This window comes from Pipistrellus kuhlii, unplaced genomic scaffold (assembly GCF_014108245.1).
Source record: "Pipistrellus kuhlii isolate mPipKuh1 unplaced genomic scaffold, mPipKuh1.p scaffold_m20_p_1, whole genome shotgun sequence".
NCBI classification, from domain to species: domain Eukaryota; kingdom Metazoa; phylum Chordata; class Mammalia; order Chiroptera; family Vespertilionidae; genus Pipistrellus; species Pipistrellus kuhlii.
This window is the reverse complement of record NW_023425404.1, coordinates 167,375,283-167,401,492: the sequence shown is the minus strand read 5'-3', so window position 1 is coordinate 167,401,492 and position 26,210 is coordinate 167,375,283. Positions and strand designations below refer to the sequence as shown.

General features: G+C 40.3%; 2 protein-coding genes across 6 annotated transcripts in view; one reads left to right on the top strand and one right to left on the bottom strand.

The window, feature by feature from the left end:
• The window catches only part of POLR2B (RNA polymerase II subunit B), a 41,961-nt gene extending 20,825 nt beyond the window's left edge, over window positions 1–21,136 (top strand). For 3 of the 5 annotated variants that reach the window (XM_036415293.2, XM_045572173.1, XM_036415283.2), the window contains 12 exons: window positions 1,945–2,099; window positions 3,204–3,402; window positions 3,897–4,065; window positions 12,157–12,289; window positions 13,294–13,388; window positions 14,829–15,079; window positions 15,160–15,249; window positions 17,420–17,527; window positions 18,276–18,389; window positions 19,007–19,167; window positions 20,186–20,381; window positions 20,868–21,136. In XM_036415293.2, coding sequence (XP_036271186.1) covers window positions 1,945–2,099; window positions 3,204–3,402; window positions 3,897–4,065; window positions 12,157–12,289; window positions 13,294–13,388; window positions 14,829–15,079; window positions 15,160–15,249; window positions 17,420–17,527; window positions 18,276–18,389; window positions 19,007–19,167; window positions 20,186–20,381; window positions 20,868–20,957 — 1,761 coding nt within the window. In that variant the 3' untranslated portion in view covers window positions 20,958–21,136. The remainder of the gene's footprint in view (window positions 1–1,944; window positions 2,100–3,203; window positions 3,403–3,896; window positions 4,066–12,156; window positions 12,290–13,293; window positions 13,389–14,828; window positions 15,080–15,159; window positions 15,250–17,419; window positions 17,528–18,275; window positions 18,390–19,006; window positions 19,168–20,185; window positions 20,382–20,867) is intronic. The other 2 variants (XM_036415301.2, XM_045572178.1) reach the window with 2 other exon arrangements.
• IGFBP7 (insulin like growth factor binding protein 7) overlaps window positions 21,049–26,210 on the bottom strand; it is a 68,071-nt gene continuing 62,909 nt past the window's right edge. The window contains exons 3-5 of the mRNA XM_036415429.2: window positions 23,150–23,266; window positions 22,594–22,720; window positions 21,049–21,300 (exon numbers count right to left, since the gene is read on the bottom strand). Of these exons, the coding sequence (XP_036271322.1) occupies window positions 21,281–21,300; window positions 22,594–22,720; window positions 23,150–23,266 (264 nt within the window). The 3' untranslated portion in view covers window positions 21,049–21,280. The remainder of the gene's footprint in view (window positions 21,301–22,593; window positions 22,721–23,149; window positions 23,267–26,210) is intronic.

The window sequence follows — 26,210 nt, the reverse complement described above, 5'->3', positions numbered from 1 at the left end:
TAAGATATCTGACTCACACACTATGCTATTAACTCAGAGACAGGAAATATGTCTTACTGTGACTGTTATTTTCCACTTTGAGCATGGTGCCTGACATATAGTAGATTTTTTTTTTTTCTCCAGAGAGGAAGGGAGAGGGTGAGAGAGACAGAAATATCAATGGTGAGAGAATTATTGATTGGTTGCCTCCTGCACACCCCTTACTGGGGTTTAAGCCCGAAACCCTTGCACATGACCTTGAACGGAATTGAACCCGGGACCCTTCAGTCCACAGGCTGATGCTTTATCCATTGAGCCAAACCAGCTAGGGCATATAGTAGATCTTGAAAGTTTGTTGAACATTGTAAATGGACCTGTGTAGGCACCTTAGAAGTTGTCTGGTACTTTTTCTTTTCTTTCACATTTTCTGATAACCAGAAGTTCCGATTTTACCCATTTCTAACTTGAATCATCTATTGGGCTTGTTCGGCTTTCCTGTCAGTAGTCCTCTGTATACCTATAAAAGAACACCTGTTTCCTTTGGAATGTAAGATACTGTTTGGCCTTTGGGAGGACACACTCACTTTATGTCCTCCTGGTAAGTTAATAGAGCTATATTCTTCTAGGAATTCTCTAAGGATTCAAGGCAGTGCATTGAAAGCAAGGTCTTTTCTGGGACTTGAGAATGCCACTCATCATGTTTTGGTCATAGACACAATGTTTCTCCTCAGATTGTTTTCTAAGGACAGGAAGTGGGTTAAGAACTTGGAACATTTTCTTTTTATTGGCTTTGACTCTAGTTTTGAGGAACTTGATGTTTTTGATAAAGCTTTTATTATTTTTACTATTGTTTTAAACCGAGTAATCCAGATCTTTTCCTTTCTTAAACAGACCCAATCTTTTCTTTAATAAAAGTATCCAGATGTGATTTCACTTTTTAAAAGTACTTTTGTGGAGAAATAATAGCAATCTGTGTTTCCATTTTTCAACTCATTGGCAATTTATTTCATGGTTGACTTCAAGATTACTACTATATATTAGATTTAGGCAATTCACTTGAAAATCTCTTTTCCTTTTGACTTATTTTTAAATAAATGTATGTGTACTTCAAGTTCTGCATTGCTTTTAATAATTATGTTCTTCATTGATAATTTTTTATATTGTCTGGGAATGTATTTTTAGCATTATTCAGTAGAAATATAATTTGAGGTACATATTCATTTAAAATTTTTTTAGTTGCCATATTATAAAGTAAAAAACAAATGAAAATAATTTAAATAATATGTTGTTTGACCAGGTACATCTAAAACATTAAAATTTCAACATATATTCAAAATGAATATTAATGAAAATTTTTACTTTTTTTTCTGGTATTACCTTTGAAATGCAGTGTATAGTTTATACTTATAGCCTATCTCATTTCCCATTGGTCACATTTCAGGTGCTCAGTAGTCACATGTGGCTAGCAATTGACTACTGCGTTGGATGGCTAGACTGTAAGCCATTTGTCTAATAGGTGACTGGGAGGAGTCAAGCTTATTCCTGGGAAAGTATTGTCAAGGCAGAGTGATACAGGGCTGGTTATTGAAAGGTTACAGAGTGAAGTATATGTGATTATCAAAGAAGCAAAATAAAAAATTGTCATTTATTAGTGTTTGTGATACCTGAAAGTTTTTTTTTCTTTCTCTGAAACAGTGTTTTGTTTTACTTTATCTTGCATGACATTATTACCAGATGGTGTTGTTCAGGTCTATAATTACCAAGGTTAGACATTTGTCCTTTATAAAATTTTAAATTATACCTAACCTTTTAATGTATTAAACAATGGATATCTGTTAAGATTTGTCTATTTTATTTGACAAGTGGGTACTTCAGGAATTTATTAGGAGCTTTATTGTATTTTTAGCTAAGCCTTAATGATAAAGAATATAACAGTCCATTTGATTTTTGTCTTTTTACATCTAGGTTTCAATGATCAGAGATATTCGAGAGAGGGAGATTCGGATCTACACAGACGCAGGTCGTATTTGTAGACCACTTCTGATTGTGGAAAAACAAAAGCTTCTGTTGAAGAAGAGACATATTGATCAATTGAAAGAAAGAGAATATAACAACTACAGGTAAGTACATGCAGTGAGAAAAAAGTTGAGATACAATTCACATACAATAAATGTGAATGATTTTCAAGTATATAGTTCATGGTTTTTAGTATATCACAAGATTGTGCAACCATCACCGCTATCTAATTCCAGAATATTTTCATTGACCCAAAAAGAAACTATTCATGAGCAGTGATATTTAAAAATATACATATTTTTTATTGATTTCAGAGAGGGAGAGGGAAAGAGAGATAGAAACATCAATGATGAGAGTGAACCATTGATCAGCTGCCTCCTGCACACCCCACACTGGGGATTGAGTTCAAAACCTGGGCATGTACCCTGACCAGGAATTGAATCCTGACCTTCTGGTTCATAGACTCCTAACACTCAACCACTGAGCCATGCCAGCTGGGCGAGTGATGTATCCTCTCTATCTATATATATATAAAGCCAGTGAATCGTAAAGCCAGAATGACCAGTCGCTATGACACCCACTGTGGCCAGCAAATCAGCCTAACCAGAGGGTGGGGCTGGTGGCCAACCTCCCACTGCCCCTCCCCTTGGCTGGCTTGGCCCACTATGATAGGCCTGCACTGCAGCCCTTTCCCCTGACTGGCCCTGCCCCTTTTTGCACCCCTCACCCCAACAGGGGGCAGTGCCAGCCGGATAACCTCTCACAGCCCCTCCCCCAAGTTGGTCCCGCCCCTGATTGCCCCACCCCAACGGGATGGGGCTGGCTGGCCAACCTCCTATAGCTTCTTCCTCCCACCCCCCACCTGGCCCCACCCCAGATCTGCCCCCATGTCCTGATCAAGGCAAGGCCGGCTGGCCAACCACCCATGGCCCCTCCCCTAGGCTGCGGTCCCCTGATGGGCACCCCTAACCCCAATTTAGGGCGGGGCACGCCAGCCAATTACTCATAGTCCCTCCCTCCAGCCAGCCCAGTCCTGATGGGCCTATTTGGGACTAGGCCAGCCAGACCCCACCTGTGCATGAATTCATGCACTGGGCCTCTAGTTCTAGTAATAAGAAACCACAATCTCTTCTATACTTTTGGGATACTCTTTATTAGGTAGAATGCCTAGTTAAAAGAGTTCAGGAATTAAGAGAATTCTTTTTTAGTTGGCAGGATCTTGTGGCCAGTGGGGTAGTGGAATATATTGATACTCTAGAAGAAGAAACAGTGATGCTGGCAATGACTCCAGATGATTTACAAGAGAAAGAAGTAGCTTATTGCTCCACATATACACACTGTGAGATTCACCCATCAATGATTCTTGGTGTCTGTGCATCTATTATTCCATTTCCTGATCATAACCAGGTTGGTAGCCATTTTTAACTTCTTATTTGTGAGGAATTGGGGGTAGTAGAATAAAAGTTAGAGATTAGTCTGTAGTTTTACTTTTTTTCCCATTTTTTTTTTATTGATTATGATATCACATAATTGTCCTCATTCCTCCATTCCCATCCCAAACCCCTCCTCACATATGCCCCCACCCCCTTGTTGTCTATGGCCACTGGCTAGGCCCTTATGCATGCACACAAGTCCTTTGGTTGTAGTCTGTAGTTTTTAAAGAAAAGCCTTTTAATGAAAGGCTGTGAACTCCTATAGAATTAGCATTTAACATGCTTGTTCTTGTGTTTCACTGTTAGAAGCCATAATTACCTGTTCCAAAGGGTTATCACTTACTTACCTTTCAGAAACCCCCCCCAGAAACTTTACCAGTTCTTCTGATTTATGTCATTACCTGTAGAGTATATTCTTTTAGGAATACTTACATTTTTATTGACTCTGCTGTTCATTTCTATCTTTAGTCCCCTAGAAACACATATCAGTCTGCTATGGGTAAGCAGGCCATGGGTGTTTATATCACCAACTTTCACGTCCGCATGGATACATTGGCCCATGTTCTCTATTATCCTCAAAAACCGCTTGTGACTACACGCTCTATGGAATATCTACGATTTAGAGAGCTGCCAGCAGGTTTGTTCATTATGTACATTTTTTTAAGGCCCTGTCATGCTTAAGGCACTTTTCTGGGTGCTTGGGAAGGTTAATAAGATGCATACGACATAGTCTCTTTTTCCACGGAATTTATGATGTGATTGGAAGCATGAACATAAATAAAAATGTATTTACATCAAAAGTGTTATAATGGGGGTACAGAGTCCTTTGGTAGCACAGAGGAAGGGAATGTGTTTTCTTATTGAAAATCTAGAGCCAATTTCATGGGGAAGGTAGCATTTTAGACTAAAGTTGATAAAAGGATATTTGAATTTGAGAGAAGGTTTCAGCAGGGCCTAGATCCAGGAACACCTGAGGTATGGGAACAGTCAGTAGTCACATCCTTGTAATATGACGAAAGTATAAGTGCATGTGAGGAAAGCTTGGTCTCACTGTGGAGGAGAGCAGGTTGAATTTCATTTTGAGAATGAAGACCCTTTTGAGCAAGGAAGTAATACAATTAGAACTATATTTTAGGAATATCATGTGGCATTCATCTGAGGAGTAGATCAGAGTCAGATACAATATTAGCACAGAGATAATTTAGAGTTTTTGGCCTCTAAGTGAGAAATGGTAAGGTCCTAAAGAAATGAACAAGACTAAGGGGTGATACAGGTTAGAATACACTTGATAGGACTTGTTGACGGATTGGATGTAGAACAATGAAGAGATGGTTCCTGGCTTGGGTGAGCAAGGAGAGAGAGGTACTACCGTGTTTCCTCGAAAATAAGACATCCTCCAAAAATAAGACCTAGCGCATGGGAAGATAAGACAACCCCTGAAAATAAGTCCTAGCGCAACTTTGGGAGAAAAAATTAATATAAGACACTGCCTTATTTTCGGGGATACAGGGTATTAATAAAATTGGCGCAGATCAGAAGAAGGAAGAAGTTTTAGAGGTAAGATAAATTCAGTTTTTGACATGTTGATTTTGAGTTGCTACCAGAGTATCTAAGAAATGACCTTCCAATAGTGAGTTGCAAACATGGTTTTGAAGAAAGTCAGATCTAGAGCTGTTAAGTTTTTGATCTATTAATGGTAAGTATAGATTACTATGAAACTGCTGAGGTTAAATTCAGAATTAGAATACAGCTAGAGACAGAACTTTAGGCACCAGGAAAGGAAATCGGGAGAGGGGTTTTGAGACATAGCTGATAAAAGAGGAGAATCAGGAGTTTGCCAGAGGAGATTTCTCAAGAAGACTGGACTACAGGCAAAAGGGTGCTGAGAAGGCATGTGTTGAATATCTAAGGAGACAGCATAGTTTGGCACAATTGTCTTGATGGTATTATTAATAGAATTTTGTCTTTGGGGGTAATCTTTATTTAATAAAGTGTACCTTGTAAGTAGTGACTTTTAATTAACTACAATAAAGGATCTAGCATTTTAATAACAGATTCTCACAGGTTAGTATTTTTAAAGTCCTCCACAAGGGGTTACTCTTGTCTAGAAAAACAAAATGATAGGTTTTCTACAATACACTCATATCCTTGGGCTTACAGTGCTGTGTTTTCTTCAACATTTAGATACTAGTTTCTTTATATCTAGAGAAGAAGAGAAATATAACTAAAGGGTTGGATTTGAAATAAAATGTTCCTTTGGTACTGAGATGAAGTGTTGAGGGCATGGCTGGTAGGAACTATATGCCTTTTAGTTCTGTTATTATTTCATGCCTTAATCATGTTATCTATTTTAAAAGCTTTTATTTTGAGATAATTTCAAACTTAAAGAAAAGTTGTAAGATTAGTACAATTAGCCCTAACCGGTTTGGCTCAGTGGATAGAGCGTCGGCCTGTGGACTCAAGGATCCCAGGTTCGATTCCGGTCAAGGGCATGTATGTACCTTGGTTGTGGGCATATCCCCAGTGGGGAGTGTGCAGAATGCAGCTGATCAATGTTTCTCTCTCATTGATATTTCTAACTCTCTATCCCTCTCCCTTCCTCTCTGTAAAAAATCAATAAAATATATTTAAAGAAAAGATAGTACAAATAGCTCCTATATACTCTTCATCCAGATCTCCTACTTCACATTTTACCACATTTGCCTTATTCTTTCCCTTTCCCTCTCTGAACTATTTGAAAATAAGTTGTAGACACGAAGCCACATCACTCTTTAATTCTTCTGTGTATGTTTCTTAAAACAAGGATGACTCCATACTGCAGTCTTAAAAATCAGGTGGTTAACATTGATACCCCTCTAGTCTGCAGTGCCTAATGCAAATGTTGCCAGTTGTGCTCTTAATGTCTTGATTGGGTCTAGGATCTAATTTAGAACTGTGCGTTGCAACAGTTGCATGTCTCAGTTCCTTAGTCTTTCCTTGTCTCATGACCTTGATGTCTGTGAAGAGTTCAGGCAAATTACTTCGTACATTATCTCTCACATTGGGTTTGACTGTTTTCCCTCATAATTATATCAAGGTTATGAATTTTTGGCAGAATTAGCATGGGAGTGATGCTGTATTCTCAGTGCATCAAAGAAGGTCCTATAGTGATTTTAACTTTTATCATGTAGTCAAGATGGTATGTGTCAGGTTTCTCCATTTTTCATTAAATAAAGTATTTTATACTTTTAGTAAGTAATAAGTCTTTTGTGAGGATACACTTTGAGGCAATGTAAATATCCTATTTCTTGTCCAACTTTCAGCAATTAGCTTACCATGATGATTGCTGCCAAATGGCAATTTTCTAATTCCATCACTTCTCCCATTTGGAGGCTGAAATTGTTCCAGATTTTCCAGTGGAAGCTTCTTCAAGATAACTCCTCATTATTCTTTAAGTACTTCCTTACATTTTTCCTCAGCTGTGCTTTCCTCAGCTATTTCTCCTTTTAGCGAGGATAGTATGTAGAAACCAGAATTTGGGTGTGAGGTATGCTACATGTTATTAGAATGTCATACAGGTTCTCTCAGCTGACAGAACTAGGAAAAAATATATATACATATGCCCCATACACACCCTATTTTCTACTTTTTAAAAAAAATGTTTTTATTGATTTCAGAGAGAGGAAGGGGGGGTGGGGGGAGAGGGATAGAAACATCAGTGATGAGAGAGAATCATCAATCGACTGCCTCCTATATGCCCGCTACTGAGGATCAAGCCTGTAACGCTGATATGTGCCCTGAGTGTGAATTGAGCCATGACCTCCTGGGTCATAGGTCGATGCCCAACCACTGAGTCATGCTGGCTGGGCCTTTTCTCATTTTTATATCTCTACTTGCTGGGGTTCTTGTTCCAGCATTAAGAAGGGTTCAGCAATCTGAAGAAAGGCTGTGTGTAACTGAAGTAAGAGTCCAGAGACAAAAGATAATTTTAAAAGGCATTGAGGGTAAGAGGAGCTTTAATTATAGGAGCTAAGTTCTCCTTGTCTCAGGACCCCTTGCTTTTTATTAGCACAATTTGTCCTAAGGCAAGATGGAGCTATATACTTCAAAGGCCAGGATTTCCATATAGATTGGGGAATAGCCTATGGCTGTTTAGGTGTTTGGACAGTAGGAGACAATAGCATGTAGATTAATATGCCCTGAGCTGTCTGGCAGCAAACAATCATCTATTCAAATCTTTTTCAGTTTGGGGAAATGCCTTTAGCCATTCCAACAGGCATAACATATGTGACTCAGCCCTTGTTGAGTCCCCAAGTTTCATCAATTTTTTGATGAAATTCTTGCAATTATGACATGCTGGAACTGGCTTCTGGCATCTTCCAGAGGCCTGGTGCACGACATTTGTGCACAGGCGGAGGAGGGCGGAGGGTCCCTCAGCCCAGTCCGTGCCCTTTCACGGTTCGTGAGCCATTGGTTGGACTACAGGGGGCAGACACTCAATGCAGGTACTGCTGTGGAGAAAAGAGAGACTCCTGCCACCGCTGCTGTGCTTGCCAGCCATGGGAGTGCATTGACCACCAGGGAGCAGCTCCTCCATTGAGTGTCTGCCCCATGGTGGTCAGTGCGTGTCATAGCGACCAGTGGTTCTGCAGTTTGGTCGATTTGCATATTACCCTTTTATTATATAGGATGTGTCAAAGAGTCATGAGTTCACACTAGTATCTCCCATCTCAATCCAACACCATAGTGTTTATTTTAGACTGCATTCTCCAACAGTGACAAGCCTGGCTCCTATTGTCTTAAGTGTATATACTTCTTTGCTCAGTGTACTGATGGATCCAGTCTCCTGACCATCCTGGGTCAATTATTGGATCTGGCCCCTGCCTAATACACCAGCTGGCAGTGGCTAAATTTTGAGCCCTAACCAATGGGAATAGACCAATCTGTTTATTATAAGGAATGTCTTTTTAAAAAAGTATATTTTTAAATTGATTTCAGAGGGAGAGAGAGATAGAAACATCAATGACGAGAGAATCATTGATTTGTTGCCGCCTGCATGCCCCCTACTGGGGACTGAGCCCACAACTTTAGGCATGTGCCCTTGACTGGAATTGAACCCGGGACCGTTTAGTCTACAGGCTGATGCTGTATCCACTAAGCAAAACCAGCTAGGGAGGAATGTCTTTTTGATTAGTATCATTTTTATTCCTGTAGAGTACTGTTATCTTGATTTATATCTTCTGGGAGCAGAGATTTTTGTGACAAGTTCACCTTGACTTACAGTGGGTCGGGACTTAGAGCTGAGGCTTGAAGTGGGTGAGAACAAAGTGGCAGGAAGTATTTGAACTTGGCTGGCAGGTGGGTTGCAATCCCAGATTTCAAATGTTTATAGTCCTTGAGCTGACAGATATTTTTAACAAAGTTATTAATATTTATTGAGCATTCAGTTTGGGTGAAACACCATGTAGGGTGCTTTCACACATGTTATTTCTAAGCATCATAAAATCTTTGTGATGTTTCTTCACCTGCAAAATGAAAAGGATAATAGTACCGACATTATAGAGCTTTGGGATGATTTAATGGTTAAATCCACTTGGAACTCGTAGCTTAGTGCCTAGCAATAGGGGAGGAATAAATGTTAGTGGATTAGTAATAGTAGTGGTTATGTCATCTCTGTTTTATAAATGGAGATGGGATCAGAAAGGTTATTTGCTTACAGGTACATTACTTAAATATATAAATACAGAATTTAAACTGGCCTATTTTTGTCCCTTTTAACCAGTTGTGGCCTTGACTTGAACCCCATCCTTCCCCCATCTTTCTTTCTTATGCTCTTTCTTCTTCACTACATTGCTTCCCGATTTGGGACTTTTAAGGGAAGAAAAATTATTGGATACATAATTCAGAAGCTCACTGTTTTTAGCTAAACTTAGCTGATCTCTCATACCTGCCTGAATACCACGGATAAAGGTTGTAGGATGGAGGATGTTGCCCCCTCGGCTGTTGTGATGTGGCCTATGCAGGAGTCTGGGGATTGTCACACAAGAGGCAGGAAAGCCTCACAAGGGCAAGACAGTTGAGCGCCTACAGGCTGCGTACCTGGAGGAGAGTGGCCGTGGAAGTGCTCCATGGAAACGTGGGGACGTGCTGGGGACGTCTTCCCAGGCCCTTTTCACAAGTGCCACATATCTCCTAGGATCACATCATTTCTACCCAGGCCCCGACATTTCTGAAAGTTCGCAGTTCTTTTTAGGAACCCTCGCCTCCAGAATCCTACATTATGCTCTTGACGGTGTGAAACTTAAAATTATTCTAGCTCTCCCAAAGAATGCATACAAAAGGATGACGACTAATGTGGATGTTATTAAATAGTTCTTAGAGGAGGAAATAATTTAGATTTCCAGAGGAGTTTTTATTGAAATTCTGAGAAGTGACTGTTTGACTTTTCTGATCTCTTCTTGACTGCCTGCTACTGGGAGCTTTATCTCTGGCCTTTACCGAGAAAGGCTCAGCTTCCCTGACACTGCCCTTCTCTTGGAGAATTTCACTCCCCGCTTCCTCCCTGAGCAGAGGATTCTATGTTTTTCTGCTCCCAGTGTAAATACACCAAGCTATTGCTCTCAGAATGATAAATGTACTCTTGTTTCAATGATCCTTTTTCCTTAGAGAGCGGACAGAATTATATTCAGCCCAGTATTTAGTGTTATCTGTTAAATGGGTTTGCGATCATAAATTTGTACAAGGTTAAGCCGGATGGGTGAGTAGCGGGTGAGTGGAGAGAGGTTTTGCCTTTCTGTTGGGTTTAGCCTTATTAAGCTTCAGCTGTGGTTGTGATGTGTATGTGCAGACCCAGTGATCTGATCAGAGCTGATCTTTCAAGTAAAGTTTGAAATCTAAGCTTTTGTGTGAATTTACTTTCTAAAGTGTTAGGAAGGAATTGAGGTTTAAAACTAACTGGAATCAGCTACCTTGGGCCAGTGTGCTTAAAACAGCTGGTAGAAAGCTTTCTATGGCAGAGCAGCCCTTAGCATATATCTCTTTCTCCAAACCTGTTTCTAGTTTGGGTTGGGAATTAGACTTGGAGGAGTGTGTCTAAAGTGTCCCAGACCCAGCCAGGACCGGTTTGGCTCAATGGATAGAGCGTCGGCTTGGGGACTGAAGGAACCCGGGTTCGATTCCAGTCAAGGGCATGTACCTTGGTTGCGGGCATATCCCCAGTGGGGGGTGTGCAAGAGGCAACTGATCAATGACTGTCTCTCATCGATGTTTCTAACTCTCTATCTCTATCCCTTCCTCTCTGTACAAAATCAATAAAATATATTTAAAAAAAAAAATAAATAAAGTGTTCCAGACCCAGACCAGCAGCACTGCCACCCCTTTACTGCACTCCACTGGTTTAAACTTACATTCCTGCTGTACACTTAAAGGAGTAAAGGAATGGTATGTCTTTCTATGAAGGGTAGGTTGTTTGAGAATTGAATTTAGCTTTAAGGAAACAAATATATAAGATTTATTATTTCAGAATTCAGATAAGCAGAACATCTGGTCATCCAGATTTTGGGTTCTTTATATTCATAGTTTTTATTCCATATTTGAAATATTTAAGTCACAATATTATGTTAACTACTAGAGGCCCAAAGCATGAAAATTCATGCAAGAGTAGGCCTTCCCCTGGCACCAGCTTCACTCCGGCACCTGGGACCCGGGCTTCCCTCCTCTGGCCACTAGCAGGCACCCAGGACCCGGGCTGCTTCCCTCCTCCAGCTGCTGGCAGACACCCGGGACCTGGGCCGGCTTTCCTCTGGCCCCGGCTTTGTCAGGAAGGACGTCTGGAATGACATCTGTAAGAGGTCCGGACTAATTAGTATATTACCCTTTTATTATAGCTTTAGAGTGTATTTTCATTTTTGGAAAATCTCATGATTCACAAATATGTGGATTATATTAATTGAAACCCCACTCACATTGAATAATCATTTCTTTTATTATAATCTAGTGTGTTTTCAACTTTTTTCCTTCTTGACTACTTGATCAAAAGTAGTCTTGGCAGCAGCAACTAAGAGTAAGATTGTGGTGGCTAAGATACAGTGCCATTTTTTTGGTGGTGTAGGGAGAGGATCTAGAGTCAGAGTAACACTGGAAAGAAGTAGTACCAGGTTCAAGCCTAAAACCAGAAATCATCTTATTGCTTTTTAACTTGGATCACAAATAAATTACTTAGTGCTTTTTTTTTTTTTTTTTTTTTTTTTTTTTTTTTTTTTTTTTTTTTTTTTTTTAATATATTTTATTGGTTTTTTACAGAGAGGAATGGAGATAGAGAGCCAGAAACGTCGATGAGAGAGAAACATCGACCAGCTGCCTCCTGCACACCCGCTACTGGGGATGTGCCCGCAACCAATGTACATGCCCTTGACCGGAATCGAACCTGGGACCTTTCAGTCCGCAGACGGACGCTCTACCACAGAGTCAAACCGGTTTCGGCTAATTAATGCTTTCTGATAATGAGAATAATAACAGTACCTTGTTTATGGCATAGGATTACTGTGAGAATCATGAAACTTGGTTTGGGGAGTTACTTTATAAATCAGAGGTAACCTGTATGTATAATCACTAATTATCAGAAAGGATACATTGGGAATGACCGCTCTTAGGGTTTGCTTGTGTTAAATGTTAAGCCATCAGACAGATTGCTATTCTAGGAGGGGATGTATTGAGTAAAAGAGAGGGGCAATTTTTTTTTGTTTCCCAGATGATGCTTTAATGAATGTTCTTCAATGCACCACAGGTATCAACTCAATTGTGGCCATTGCATCATACACTGGATATAATCAAGAAGACTCTGTTATCATGAATCGTTCAGCTGTAGACCGAGGCTTTTTCAGGTCAGCTATTTATAAAAGTTGCCAAACACATATACAGTCGAAATACTAATATTTTAATTTAAAAAAAATTCTCTAAACATAGGTTTGACTTTTATATGTTCAAACTTTTTGGTGATTTTGAAGGTCAGCTGGAAGAAATTTTGATCTGACAGCAGATACATTTTTCTGTTAAGAGACCTAATCTTTTGCCTCAATTCATGAAGCTTAGTGGCAGTCTGGCAGGCACATGCTGTAGTGTGGATGCCTGTGTAGAGTTTTGTGTGTGAAATTAATTCCTTACCCAGAAAGCAGATGGCTTGGTTGATGGTCATGCTTCCTGCATCTCAGGATTTTCAGATGCTAATATTTTGATCCCACCCCCACCCCTTTTATAAGCAAATAACATGTTTGCATTTAGATATAATCGAAACGTCTAAGAAGTAAAAATAAACCTATAATCTTAGGACCATAAATAACTGTTAAAATTATTATGTGGTTTTTTTTTTTTTTTTTTTTCCCCATCTTCTTTTCTATTATGCTGTTATTTTATTAACAAGCAATTCAAATCCACGGCATATGAAGATTGGTTAAAAAACTGGGAATTTAGAAGAAGATGGGTTTTTTCTTTCTGTGTGGTTTCAGAGAGCACTAGGACCAGAGGGTGGAAATTATAGCTTAATATGTCACATTTGACTACTGGAACAGATTCTGGGTGACCATCTCTGGAGGTCCTATGGAAGGGTTCTTATTTTGGGTAGGAGGTTGGACTCAGTGACATTAGATCCTTCCTGTTCTCACATATAATTCCAGCTGTGTTCAGGTTATGGGTCAAGTGCTACATGTATGACCCATGTGACAGCATTTAGGACTTCACTATGACCTTTAATATAGTTAAATAACTCTCGCCCTCGATTCATGATTTAGATTATTTTCCAAAAATCAATTAAATAAAAATTGTTGGTTATATTCTAAGTCCTACCATTAGAGGAAAATAGAAGTTACCTTCAGAACTGTGTGTTTTTTAGATCTGTTTTCTATCGATCATACAAAGAACAGGAATCCCAAAAAGGATTTGACCAAGAAGAAGTTTTTGAGAAGCCTACACGTGAAACATGCCAGGGTAAGTGATATTGGCATTTAAATTATGGAATTCCAAGTTAACTTAGCATGGTTTTCCTAATTCTTGTTACTCTCCCCCTCCCCCCTTAACTTTGTGCCGTGTGGGAGTATGTTTTTATGTCATTCTTAGAACTCATTTAAAAAAAATTTTTAAAATTATTATCTGTGTACACATTTTAACATTGCCGCCCCGACCCCCGACCCCCTTCCCCCCACTCATATTTAAGAAAATATGTGTGTTTGCCAAAATATTTTGTTCCTAGGAGTGGGCTTGGTACAAGTTCTTCTATCCTGGTAGATCCTGCTTTGAGGAGGGTATTTGGAAATCAGAGAGGTTGTGTGATATCATGGGACACACCTCAGCTTCATTTTCACTTGCACTGTGTGTCCTGTCCTTTAGTTTATGTATTGCATGGGAACCCACTCCTTTCTTCACATTGTGGTGTGACCATATTTGTCTAGTCACAGTATTTGTATACATTTAACAAATAAATGAGAGGATACCTAGCTTTTTTTCTTTCCCCCCCAAAAAACTCCTTTTCTAGTTGTTGTTATTTTCATGGACATCTAAAAATATGTATATGGTATTATGGATAGAATGTCCTAGGGAAATCGGATGTCTTTGCTTCAATTTTGACTTCTAATAATAGTATTGCATGAAGTACAGTGGGTTTTGTTTCCCTAAGCATCTTCCTATTATTCTGTTTCCTGGGATGGTTCTATGCAATAGTGAATTGGTGTCCTGATTTACATAAGATAACATTGAAAATTTCTGTGGGAAGATGTGTGTAGAGGCCATAGATATTTTCTCATGTAATATAGAGGTCAGAAGATGGCAACACACTTTCCAAAGTCACCCAGCAGGTGGAGAATTTGATTTTCCAGTGCTTAGTCTAGTGCTTTTTAGAGTTCAGAATTGTTTATAATATTTGGAACTAGCAGACCCTGTGCACAAATTCATGTACAAGTGGGGTCCCTCTGCCTGGCCTGCAGGATTGGGCTGAAACCAGCTCTCCAACATCCCCAAGGGGTCCCTAATTGCGTGAGGGTGCAGGCCAGGCTGAGAGATCACATTGGTGCATGATTAGAGCCAGGGAGGGATACGGGAGGGCTCTGGGGCGTGTCTGGCCTGCCTCGTTCAGTCCCAATCAGCCAGATCCCAGCAGCAAGCTAACCTACTGGTTGGAGTGTCTGTCTCGTGGTGGTCCGTGCACGTCATAGCGAGTAGTTGTTCGGTTGTTCCGCTGTTCGGTCTATTTGCATATTTGCCTTTCATTATATAGGATGGTCATGGTATGTTAGAGATTCCTGTTAACTTCTCAGACTTAGAATTGATTTATGTATTTGGTTTTTAATCTTTGTGGAGAGGATTATGTGACATTTTAAATACTTTTCTATGTGGTAGTACCATTCTAGAAATGCCATGTCTGTTTCTTTTTAGGTATGAGGCATGCCATATATGACAAGCTGGATGATGATGGTCTGATAGCTCCCGGGGTCCGTGTATCGGGAGATGATGTTATTATAGGCAAAACAGTCACCCTGCCTGAAAATGAAGATGAACTGGAGAGCACTAACAGACGCTATACGAAGAGAGACTGTAGCACTTTTCTCAGGACTAGTGAGACAGGCATTGTGGACCAGGTCATGGTAACTCTCAACCAGGAAGGATATAAATTTTGTAAAATAAGGGTGAGTATAGCTTTGTCATATTGCTATTTATGGAAAATAAACCAAATTGATTTAACTAACCTATGTTTATATGAATTCAGGTACGCTCTGTTAGAATTCCACAGATTGGAGACAAATTTGCCAGTCGACATGGTCAAAAGGGTACTTGCGGTATTCAGTATAGACAAGAGGTAGGTATTTTTTTTTATCTGCCTCACTCTTTTTTTTTTTAAATAAATTTTTATTGTTCATATTATTACAAATGTTCCTTTCTCCCCCTTCTCACCCCACCCTCTGCCCTTTCCCCACCCCCCATTGTCCTCATCCATAGGTGCACAGTTTATGTTCAGTCTCTTCCCACATCCCCCTCTCCCCTTTTCCCCAAGAATAAACAGTTCACTCCCCTTCCATACCTCTGATTCTATTATATTCAACAGTTCCTCAGATTTTTTTTTTTTAGTTTCCTTGGTTTTTAGATTCACTTGTTGATAGTTACGTATTTGTTGTTCATAATTTTTATCTTTATTTACTTTCTCTTCTGAAAGAACCCCCTTCAGCAATTCATATAATTCTGGTTTGGTGGTGATGAACTCCTTTAGCTTTTTTTTTTATTAGTGAAACTCTTTATCTGACCTTCGAATCTGAGTGATAGCTTTGCTGGATAGATTATCTTTGGCTGTAGGTTCTTGCTATTCATCACCTTGAATATTTCTTGCCATTCCCGTCTGGCCTGCATGGTTTCTGTTGAGAAATCAGCTGACAATCGTATAGGTGCTCCTTTATAGGTAACTACCTTCTTTGCTCTTGCTTCTTTGTCTTTTGCTCTTGGAATCTTAATTATGATTTGTCTTGGTGTGGTCCTCTTTGGATTCCTTTTGTTTGGAGTTCTGTGCACTTCTTGGACTTGTAAGTCTAATTCTTTCACCAGGTGGGGAAAGTTTTCTGTCACTATTTCTTTCAGTATGTTTTCGATATCTTGCTCTCTCTCATCTTCTGGGACCCCCATAATTCTGATGTTGGTTCGCTTGAAGTTGTCCCAGAGGTTTCTTACATTATCTTCAACTTTCTGGATTCTCTGGCCTTCTTGCGTCTGCGGAGGAGTGTCTTCTGGCTCTTTATGTTCCAAATCTTTGACTTGATTCTTGCGATCTTCCATTCTGTTTTTAGGACTCCTTAAAATATTTTTTATTTCAGACAATGTATTCTTTATTTCTTGTTGATCTCTTATTATTTCTAGTTGATCCCTTTTCATATCCTCATAGGTCTTGTTTATTTTATCGGCCTTTTCTAGGAGATTCTTGAACAACCTTATAAGTGTGGTTTTGAACTCTATATCCAGTCGCTTTTTGTCCTCCATTTCTTTCGTTTGTGATCTATTTGGTTTAGGCGTTTTCGCAGGCAGCTTTCCTGATGGGGCGGGGTTTCAGGGTGGAGCCTACAGCCTTGGCTTCCGTCAACCCCGCCCTATGCTACTCCTGAGACTCAGGGTCCTTCAGTACTTGTTGCAAGCGCCTCTGAGAGAAAGGTGCCCTCGATTTTCGCCTGCTGCCAAACTGTCTATGCTCTCCCCCAATGAGTCCGGTATTGGGGTTCAGTTCAGTTGGTATTGGGATTGGAGGTGGCGTTCAGAGCAGTCTGGAGCCCCTGTCTCCTTCCCGTCAGGGCAATCCCGCGGCACAGCCAGCCGGCCCTTCTCTGCGCGCAGTGTGCGCGCCTCCGGGACCTCCTTTCACCGCTTCCCCGGAGTCCCGCCTTACAGCCCGGCTCCCTATGGATGAGCCTGGGTCCCGGGGGTCTGGCCTAGAATTGGGGTTCAGAGCAGTTGGAGCTGGGCCCAGCACAGTCGGAGCTTTTCTCTCCTTCCCGCTTGGGACCACCAGCCAGGCACTCGGCCTCCCTCCTCTCCGGCTCTGTCCTCTCCGCGCGTGCGCCACGTGTCTCCGTACCTTGGGCTTTTACAGCTCCTCCGCGCTTCCTTCTGGTTTTCTCCTTGCTTCTTGTAGAATTTCCAGTCAGTCGACTTGCCTGTAGTTCTGGGTAATGTCCATTTTATATTTTAGTTGTATTTTGTTGAAATTGTTGTGTGCGGCTGCGGCTAGTTGCCTACCCGAGCAGCCATCTTGTATCTGCCTCACTCTTAACCCAGAGTTTTGTTGAACATTTTATAAATCAAATGATTTAACATAAGAGTCCATAGGTGATAAAGGCTTGACTTTTAATTTTAGTGTTGAATAAATATACGAGCATACTGTATTGAACAGAATTTAGGACACAGAAAAGTTCAGATAAGAGGGATCAGTTCTTATTCCATAGCTAAGAGATTTAAGTTTAAGTTTTTTTTTTTTTTAAATTCATTTATAGGATATGCCTTTCACCTGCGAAGGAATCACCCCTGATATCATCATAAATCCCCATGCCATCCCCTCTCGTATGACAATTGGTCACTTGATTGAATGTCTTCAAGGGAAGGTAAGAGGTTTTCTTTAACAATATGGGTTCCAAACGATGTTCTTTCCAAAATTATCATAGGTGATTTCTCTTATATTTGACTCAAGATACTTTGGAAAAAGCTAATGTGGCATAATCACAACCAGTCACAAATTGTTTATGATTAATTATGCCTTTTTTCTTTTTGCAAAAATTTGCAGTTATGGCTAAGTCAGAATTTTTATAATATTTACTATATCAAAGCAATATATATATACACATAGATATATCTTGGTTACCCTTTTTACTGGTTCTTTTCTATAGATAAGAGTTAACTCATTGGTGGTTAGTTTGTTGAGAACTTAAATTTATAGCTATATTATTAGCTGTGTTTGCACTTTTCAGTAGAGGTTTTTCTATTTTTTAAGTATCTTGTTAGGGTAGAATGGCTGCAGCCTAACAAGTAGAGGACTTGGTTTTAGGGCATTAAAATGTATTTTCCTTGAGACATAGGAAGTGTTTAGGAGTCTCTCTCTTTTTTTTTTTTTTTTTTTAACTGTTCTCATGGATGGCTTCCTATTTGAAGAGTTATAATTGAGTTTTTATTTTTTAGGTAAATTAATTATAAACACTGTGTTAATAAAATGAACCTACTATATTATATTATAGCTTTCCATAACAGATTTTTTTAAAGTTCAGAATGATTTTTTTAATGAACATATTTTTGATACAGCTTTCTAAGGGAAAATTGAAGGAAACAGCCTCTTAAAGATTACTTTTTTTGGTAAAGGTTTCAGCTAACAAGGGTGAAATTGGTGATGCCACTCCATTTAATGATGCCGTTAATGTGCAGAAGATTTCTAACCTTTTGTCTGATTATGGCTACCATCTCAGAGGAAATGAGGTATGTTGGTGCTTATGTATTTTTTAGTATGTGTGTAGTTTCATTATTTTTTTTAAAACATATTTTTATTGATTTCAGAGAGGAAGGGAGAGGAGAGAGAGAGAGAAACATCAGTGATGAAAGAGAATCATTGATCGGCTGCCTCCTGCATGCCCCTTACTGGGAATCAATCCTGCAACCCTGGCATAAAACCGTGACCTCCGGGTTCATAGGTTGACACTCAACCAGTGAGCCACATTGGCCAGGCCCTTATTTTGTATGCTTACATTTTATTCCATTGAATGGCTGTATCAATGTAGTTTCATTTTTAAAGAATTTAAACCTTTTATTAAACTTCAAATATGTGTACACATTATAAATGTAGAGCTTGTGAACATACCCATGTGACTGGCCTCCACATCCTGAAAATTAAATGACCAGAACACTTTTATGCATAGATGCCCCCTCTTGTGTCTCCCTCCAGTAACTAGCTTCCCCCCTCCACTCTATTGACATCTAACAGTATAGATTATTTTTTCTGTTTTGATTTTTATATAGATGGAATCATACAGTATATGTCCATATATTCTTTGAACTTGTTCAATATTTTTAAGTTTATGCTTCAAAATCTGTTTCAGGTCTTGTACAATGGATTCACTGGTAGAAAAATCACATCACAAATTTTCATTGGCCCCACTTATTACCAGCGTTTGAAGCATATGGTGGATGATAAGATTCATTCTCGTGCTAGGGGGCCTATTCAGATCCTTAACAGACAGCCCATGGAGGGTAGATCCCGGTAAGAGAACTGCATCATTATCAGTGACGTAGTTCACATAGTAAAGGCAAGATAAATGTTTGTTTCTTTCCCTTTGTTTATCAGTTAATGAGTTGGTTATCTAGCATCCTTCAAAGTTGACCAGTGATTTGTTTTTTGGTAATAACATTAGAAACTCAACTGATTTCATGTTTTTGTGTATTAAGAATACTAAGGAAGCTATCACCATCCATCCACCAGTGTGGTGATCTGAACAATTTGTATTTCACCCCCATGCTGGGAAAACCTTCCATTCACTCGTTCTTTCCACTCCTTTTGCCACCAGCAGTTTATTATTTCAGGCTTGATTGCCTGGAGACTCATTCATTGAAAAGCTACTTTATTGAGATCAAATTTTGTTACTCATTTTTGAGTACAGAGTTGAATTCTAGTAAGTTAAATGATAGCATAATGAGACTCAATTCTGAATTTCATTGTATTTTATGAGGAAAATTGTATTTATAAAAGGCTAATATGGCCGAAACCGGTTTGGCTCAGTGGATAGAGCGTCGTCCTGCGGACTGAAAGGTCCTGGGTTCGATTCCGGTCAAGGGCATGTGCCTTGGTTGCGGGCACATCCCCAGTGGGGGGTGTGCAAGAGGCAGCTGATCGATGTCTCTCTCATCAATGTTTCTGGCTCTCTATCCCTCTCCCTTCTTCTCTGTAAAAAATCAATAAAATATATTAAAAAAAGAAAAAAGAAAAAAAAAAGAAAGGTTAATATGCAAAGTGCCCCCTGGGGAGTTCGACCAGGAGAATGGGAGCTCATTCGCTTGCTATGATGTGTGCTGACCACTAGAGGGCAGTGCAGACCATGGCGGGGTGCTGAGGGAGTAGAGGAAGGAGGAAGTGGGGGGAAACAGTGTTGGGGAGGCGTTCAGGTTGTGAGGGAAGGAGGTGGAGAGGCAGGGAACCTGATCGCCAGCCATGCCTAGGGATGGTACCTGTGCACAAATTTTATAGTAGAAAATAATACAAAATAATCTTTTTCTCTTAACAGGGATGGTGGCCTGCGTTTTGGAGAAATGGAACGAGACTGTCAGATTGCCCATGGGGCAGCCCAGTTTTTAAGGGAAAGACTGTTTGAGGCATCAGATCCATATCAGGTTCATGTTTGCAATCTTTGTGGAATAATGGCGATTGCTAACACCAGGACCCATACGTATGAATGCAGGGGCTGTCGGAATAAAACCCAGGTGCGTATAGACTTTCTGGCCAGTTGTTAACTGTTTAGGATATAACCATGTTGGGCTAATTACGCAAGCAGATTTAGTGTGATGGGACAGATTGGCATTTTCACAATTTTGAATAGCATGCCTCTGTAAGATTCCTAGTTTTAAATGAGAAAAAAATTTGTCTTTTCTAAAAATCAGTTTAAACTTTACTGTGTTAAAATCGCTAAACTGTTCATTTTTTCAGAAAAGGCCTGTACAAGAACTTTTTAAAAGTGGGTTTTTAAAAAGCCTTTTATTTAAGGAGGGTGCTTATGTCTGGCAGAAAGGGTCAAATACCAAAGCCTATTAGGAGAAAGAATCACCTTGGGCCAAGTTAGTAGAATAAGTTTTATCAACCTCCTCATTTACTCATCATCTTCAGCACCAAGTCTTTACCTTTTTCTGGGGTAGGGAAGTAGGCTCATTTCAGTATAACTTTGCTAATTACTTTTTTTCTCTTTCTTTCAGATTTCTTTGGTGCGAATGCCTTATGCATGCAAACTGTTGTTTCAGGAGCTTATGTCTATGAGTATTGCACCTCGAATGATGAGTGTTTAGCTCTTTCAAAAGATTCTCAAAAAGACCCTTATAAATGCCTTTTGTGTCTTATTTTTATGATACGGCTTTTAAAAATAACAAATATGTGTTCCATTGTGAGAAAAAGCATTTTATTTGTTTTGTTTGATGATATGCATGCTTTTCTTCTGTAAATAGGTAATAAATTTTTGTAGATAGTCTTGATGTGTTATCTTTATGTAAAGTCGGTGAATATAACTAAGGTGTTAGTGGACTGGATGAAAAGAAACTGGTTATTAGGCAAGAACAGGGTAGTAGTTATCCATGACTACATTTAGCTATGTAGACTAATATATTCTTCAGGTTTATAGCTTGGCACTTTCACCTGTTTAAAAAAAAAGAAAAAAAAGTTACATATATATATACATATAACACATATCTAATTTTTAGGTAGCTTAGTGTTTCCAAATAAATGATATTAAAATGTGGGGGATAAAGAATATGTAACTGTATAGATGACAGGTGGTGGAGTGCTCTTTAGAATTTGAGCTATACGGTTTTAAATGTGGGAAGACAATTTTGTTGTATTGGTCTAGGTGTAAGAGTTGGACGTTTTTATATTGATTTCAGAATGGAAGTGAGGGGGGGAGAGAGAGGTAGAAACATCAATGATGAGATAGAATCATTGATCGGCTGCTTCCTGTACACCCCCTACTGGGGATTGAGCCTGCAACCCAGTCATGTGCCCTTGACAGGAATCAAACCCCAGACCCTCCAGTCCGCAGGCCGATGCTCTGTTCACTGAGCCCAACCAGCCAGGGCGAGAGATGGACTTTATAGAATTGGCAGAGCACATTTCACAAACCAGCAAGTTGAAATCCAGAGAGGCTAAGGACCTTTCCTTTGTTATCCTGCTGTCTGTCATTCACAATGTAAAGTGGAATAGTTAGGGGCAGAGCTGAGACTCAAACACGACTCTTAGCTCTTATCTGTTTCATCTCCTGGTTTTACACATCTTGGCCAAAGAGAATCTGATCAAACATCTTTACTTATATTTCTTCTTTTCATACCACAGATAGAGTGATCCACACAGATGAATGGTTTGACAAATGCTGATGATTTTTTTTCTTATTTTTGGCTTAAGGAACAGCCAATCCAGACAGCAGTCTAATAGAACTGTATACATGTAAAGTAGTATCATTCTGATATTACTAGGATGGGTGCTTAAGAGGAAGCTTTGACACGAGAGTGGATAGAAGCAGAACAGATTTGGGTACTTGCCAGTATACTCTCCTCTCTGGCTTTTTAAAATAATGAGCTCAAAGGGAAGGACCCACAATCATTTCCTTTTAAATGGGAATTTAATATAATAGTCAGAACACCAAGGAAAAATGCCATGTGGATAGTCATGGGGAATGGAAGCCATCCCAGTCAAGTTTAAGTTTTTGTCTCATGTATAAGCTGAAAGCATCTGAGTCTACTGTAATAACAGCATTCCATCACCGGCCCGGATGTACTTCTGGAGCTGTGTGCTCTAATTTGATTATACACTTAATGCCCTTGTGGATTCCTGACATTACAGAATCTCATTAAGGGCTGTTGGATACTTTCTAACTTGGTTCTGTTCTTCATTAAGCAAAAGCACTAGTCCTTAAGTGGCCTTGAGGTTAGTACCTACCTTTATTCACTGGTATTTCATGTAAGCTGTCGACCACTGTAATTTTTGCTGATGCTGAAGCTTGTCCTTGGGAGTTGGATGCATGGCACTCATATTCTCCAGCATCTTCCTTACTGAGTGGAGATAGCTGTGGATGGGAAAGAACCTTCAGTGCCTCTGTGCTAGTCCTTTATCTCTAGTGGTCTCAATGGAGTCGTTTTATTTCCCAAGATGACTAGGGAATTCACAGCAAAGATACTGCTAGAAATAGTGCTAGTCCCATCCTAGGAGAATTACACAACTACTGGATTTGGTCTGCTGGGGAGATGCTGAGGAAATGCTACTGATAACTTTTGGTCACGTTGCAGAGGTTAACAACTGGAGGGGTGCACAGGGCAGTTGGAGGAAGACCTTGATAGGGTGGGTGTATGATCTTGGTACTACACAGTATCTACAACTATCAAAGGTTTAGTAAAATAAGTATTAATCAGTAATTGATTAAAGTACTTAATGCATGGGTCAGGTCTGTGAGAGTCTAATTCCAACAACGAGAGCCTTGCCAGCTCCTGCTACTCACCAGCACCCAGCCCGTTACTTCATGCTTTTCTGGGCCGCCTCGTGTCTGAATGGCCAGGTTGTCCCGGTCACCAGGCAAGAGTTCTGTCCTGTGAAATCTGTTATCGTCCTTTTTTACCTGCAAAAAAGAGAAATAGTCTGCATCCTCTGCCCTGAATCATCCACTTGGAAGTGGCCACATTTCTATAATGGCACAGGGACTACATCAGACCTTTTGGCTGGATTAAAATGAGCACTTTTCATATTACCTTTTTCTGAGCAGGTACATAAAATACAGATCCCCATTTCTTCCTGTCCGTTTCCCTCCCTATATTTTAAATTGTATAACCTTTATGTATTAATGTATTTTTCTGCATGCTTGGGGAATATACAATACATCATACTCCTGCCACTGGACACCATCGTTCACCCATGCCCTTATAAGTCCTGCTTCTCTGTGCTGGGCCTTTTCTTGTTTGCCAAGACGTGTTTGAGCCGAAACTGGTTTGGCTCAGTGGATAGGGCTTCAGCCTGCAGACTGAAGGGCCGCAGGTTCAATTTCAGTCAAGGGCATGTGCCTTGTTGCGGGCACATCCCTAGTAGGGGGTGTGCAAGAGGCAGCTGATCCATGATTCTCATCGATGTTTCTAACTCTCTATTCCTCTCTCTTCCTCTCTGTAAAAAATTAATATATTAAAAAATATATATATATATATAATATATAATATTAAAAAAAAAAAACACAGACGTGTTTGAATGGCAGTGGTATTACAATAGGTAGGTTTGGTGCTTGGGATCTTTTGCAGGAGCCCAGGTGTCAGGGGTTCTTTTTGCAACAGTCTCATCAGTGAAAAACAGTAGGTTGAGTTAAATACAGAACCAAAAGATTGAGGGTTCGGTTCCCAGACAGGGCACATACCTACGTTTCAGGTTAACATCATAAGATAACTACTGATCAGGAAACCACAGACCACGCATCAGGCTGTGACCACCACGGAAGTGTTGCTTCACCTGGTGTCTGGAGAGAGGCGTGTCCTGTTAGTTCAGGTGTTGCTGAGAGTCCGTGAGCATGAAAGACATGCCACCTCTGAACCTCCGTGTTCTCCTGCTCACACCCCCAAACCAGTTCTGTGCTTAGAGTGGAGTGGGACATGGGAATGCATAGAAAGCCTGTATTCTCAGCAGTTTGGTTATTATACAAGGACAGTGGGGAGAAAACAAAAGTCCTGTTCAATTGTTTAAGTCATGACTTTTAAAGTGAATTGACATGGCTCAAAGTAAGAAATACATTTTGCATTGTGATGTGGAACATACAAAAGGAAGGTTTTAGGACATGATGCCTTTACTAAACATGATGCCTTAAGATATTTTCTGCCCTTTATTTTTAAGAAAATGCTGGCTGTGATTCCTACATTACACTCAGAACTCGCTGGTGGTTCATGACCAGCAGGTTGAAACAGCTGCTTTATGCCACCCATGTGGCAAATTACACGCTGAAGACAGAGGGAAATCAGCAGAGCCTAGCAGCTGCGTTTTTGCTTGTTTCTGGCAAGTTTGTAGAAAATTATTTTTTCCTGTCCCCCAACCCCCGTTCCCCCCAGTTGACAAGCCCTAAGGAAGCCCATGGGATCTGCCCCACACAATCCGGGAAGCTTAAAGGAAAAGATTCCCTGGGCAGATGTATTCCCCTGGTATGTGTCCGTTAGCTGGGGAGGGGCAGAGAAAGGGCTGGAGAAATTATTTTGCCCGATTTGTCAATAGGTCACACGCCTTGGGTCACCCTGGCTTCCACTGTATAATCCCTCGAGCGCTGCAGAGCTTTGTATGGACATTCTTAGGAAATATTGTTCCTCTGCCCCCCCCCCCCCCCCAAACAAACCAGTAGCCGCCTAACAAGCAAGGAGGAACAGCAGCAGCTTTCGCCATGAAGGCCAGAAGGTACATGCCCATCAGCTGCATTTTTGCTCTTCATTGCTTCCCACTCCTCTTTAAAAAAAATAACTTATTGAGGTGAAATAAATTTCACTGCTTCCTTTAACAAATTCCAGCTGCAAAAGATAGTTGTAATGCAGCTGGTGCTGTCTCTGCCCACCCCCAGGCATTTTCCGGAAAAAAAAGCTCACTTCATTCCCACCAGAGGGTCCGATGGGGGCGGTGCAGCCTTCTGGCCACATGGGGGCGTCAGAGGTTGGCCAGTGACCCAATGTGAATCAAGGCCCTCCAGGGGGAATTGTACAATGCAGTAGAAGGGAACAAATTTTCCTCTGGGACCACGAAGCCGTGATCATGTGCACTTGGCGCTCCAGTGACAGTATTGCTCCCAGTGTGGAGGAAGCAGAGAATAAAACCAGAACATTGGGAGCAGAGTCCAGAGCCAAGAGGCTGGGCTCACTGTACCTGGATCCAGCTGCCCTTGAAGTTGGAGTCACCACCCACTCAACCTCCTCCCACCCACCGCCTTATTTTTGCCTAGACTAGTTTGAAATGAGTTCTACAACTTGCAACAAAAAGAGTTCTGGTGCCAAAATCTCTCCCAGAGTTCCAGAAACTGCTCCTCTGGTCAGACACCGAGCAAACAAAATCACCGAGGTACCATCATTCATCTTAGAACTTGCTGGAGAAGTAAACCTGCTACAAATAAGTGTCTGGTTACCCTTTTATACAGAAATAGATTTCCTTTTTGTTTGCACTAGTCTGATGAAATTTACTTAACAGGATTTTTGTGGGGGAGGGGGTTGCTAAAAACAAGTCAAAATACACAAATAGGGAAATATAAAATACTGTGCAGTGCAATTGTTAAGTATTTGACCTTCTACAGACATGCTAAGAATATGTTGTCCTTCAAATCAGAAGATAGTTACACAAAATAATACCACCTGAAGGGAAACATTTCCAGGAATAGTAACTAATAAGCAGTTCCAACGACATATCTGACAAACCAAGTGATCTTACCTGCCTTTATATAATCTTTTCAAGAATTATAATATAAGCTACTTTCATGACACAGTGGAGGAAACAGAGGCTTAGGACAGTGACTCTCAAACTAGGTAATTTTTCCCCCTGGGGGGAATTTGGCAATGTCT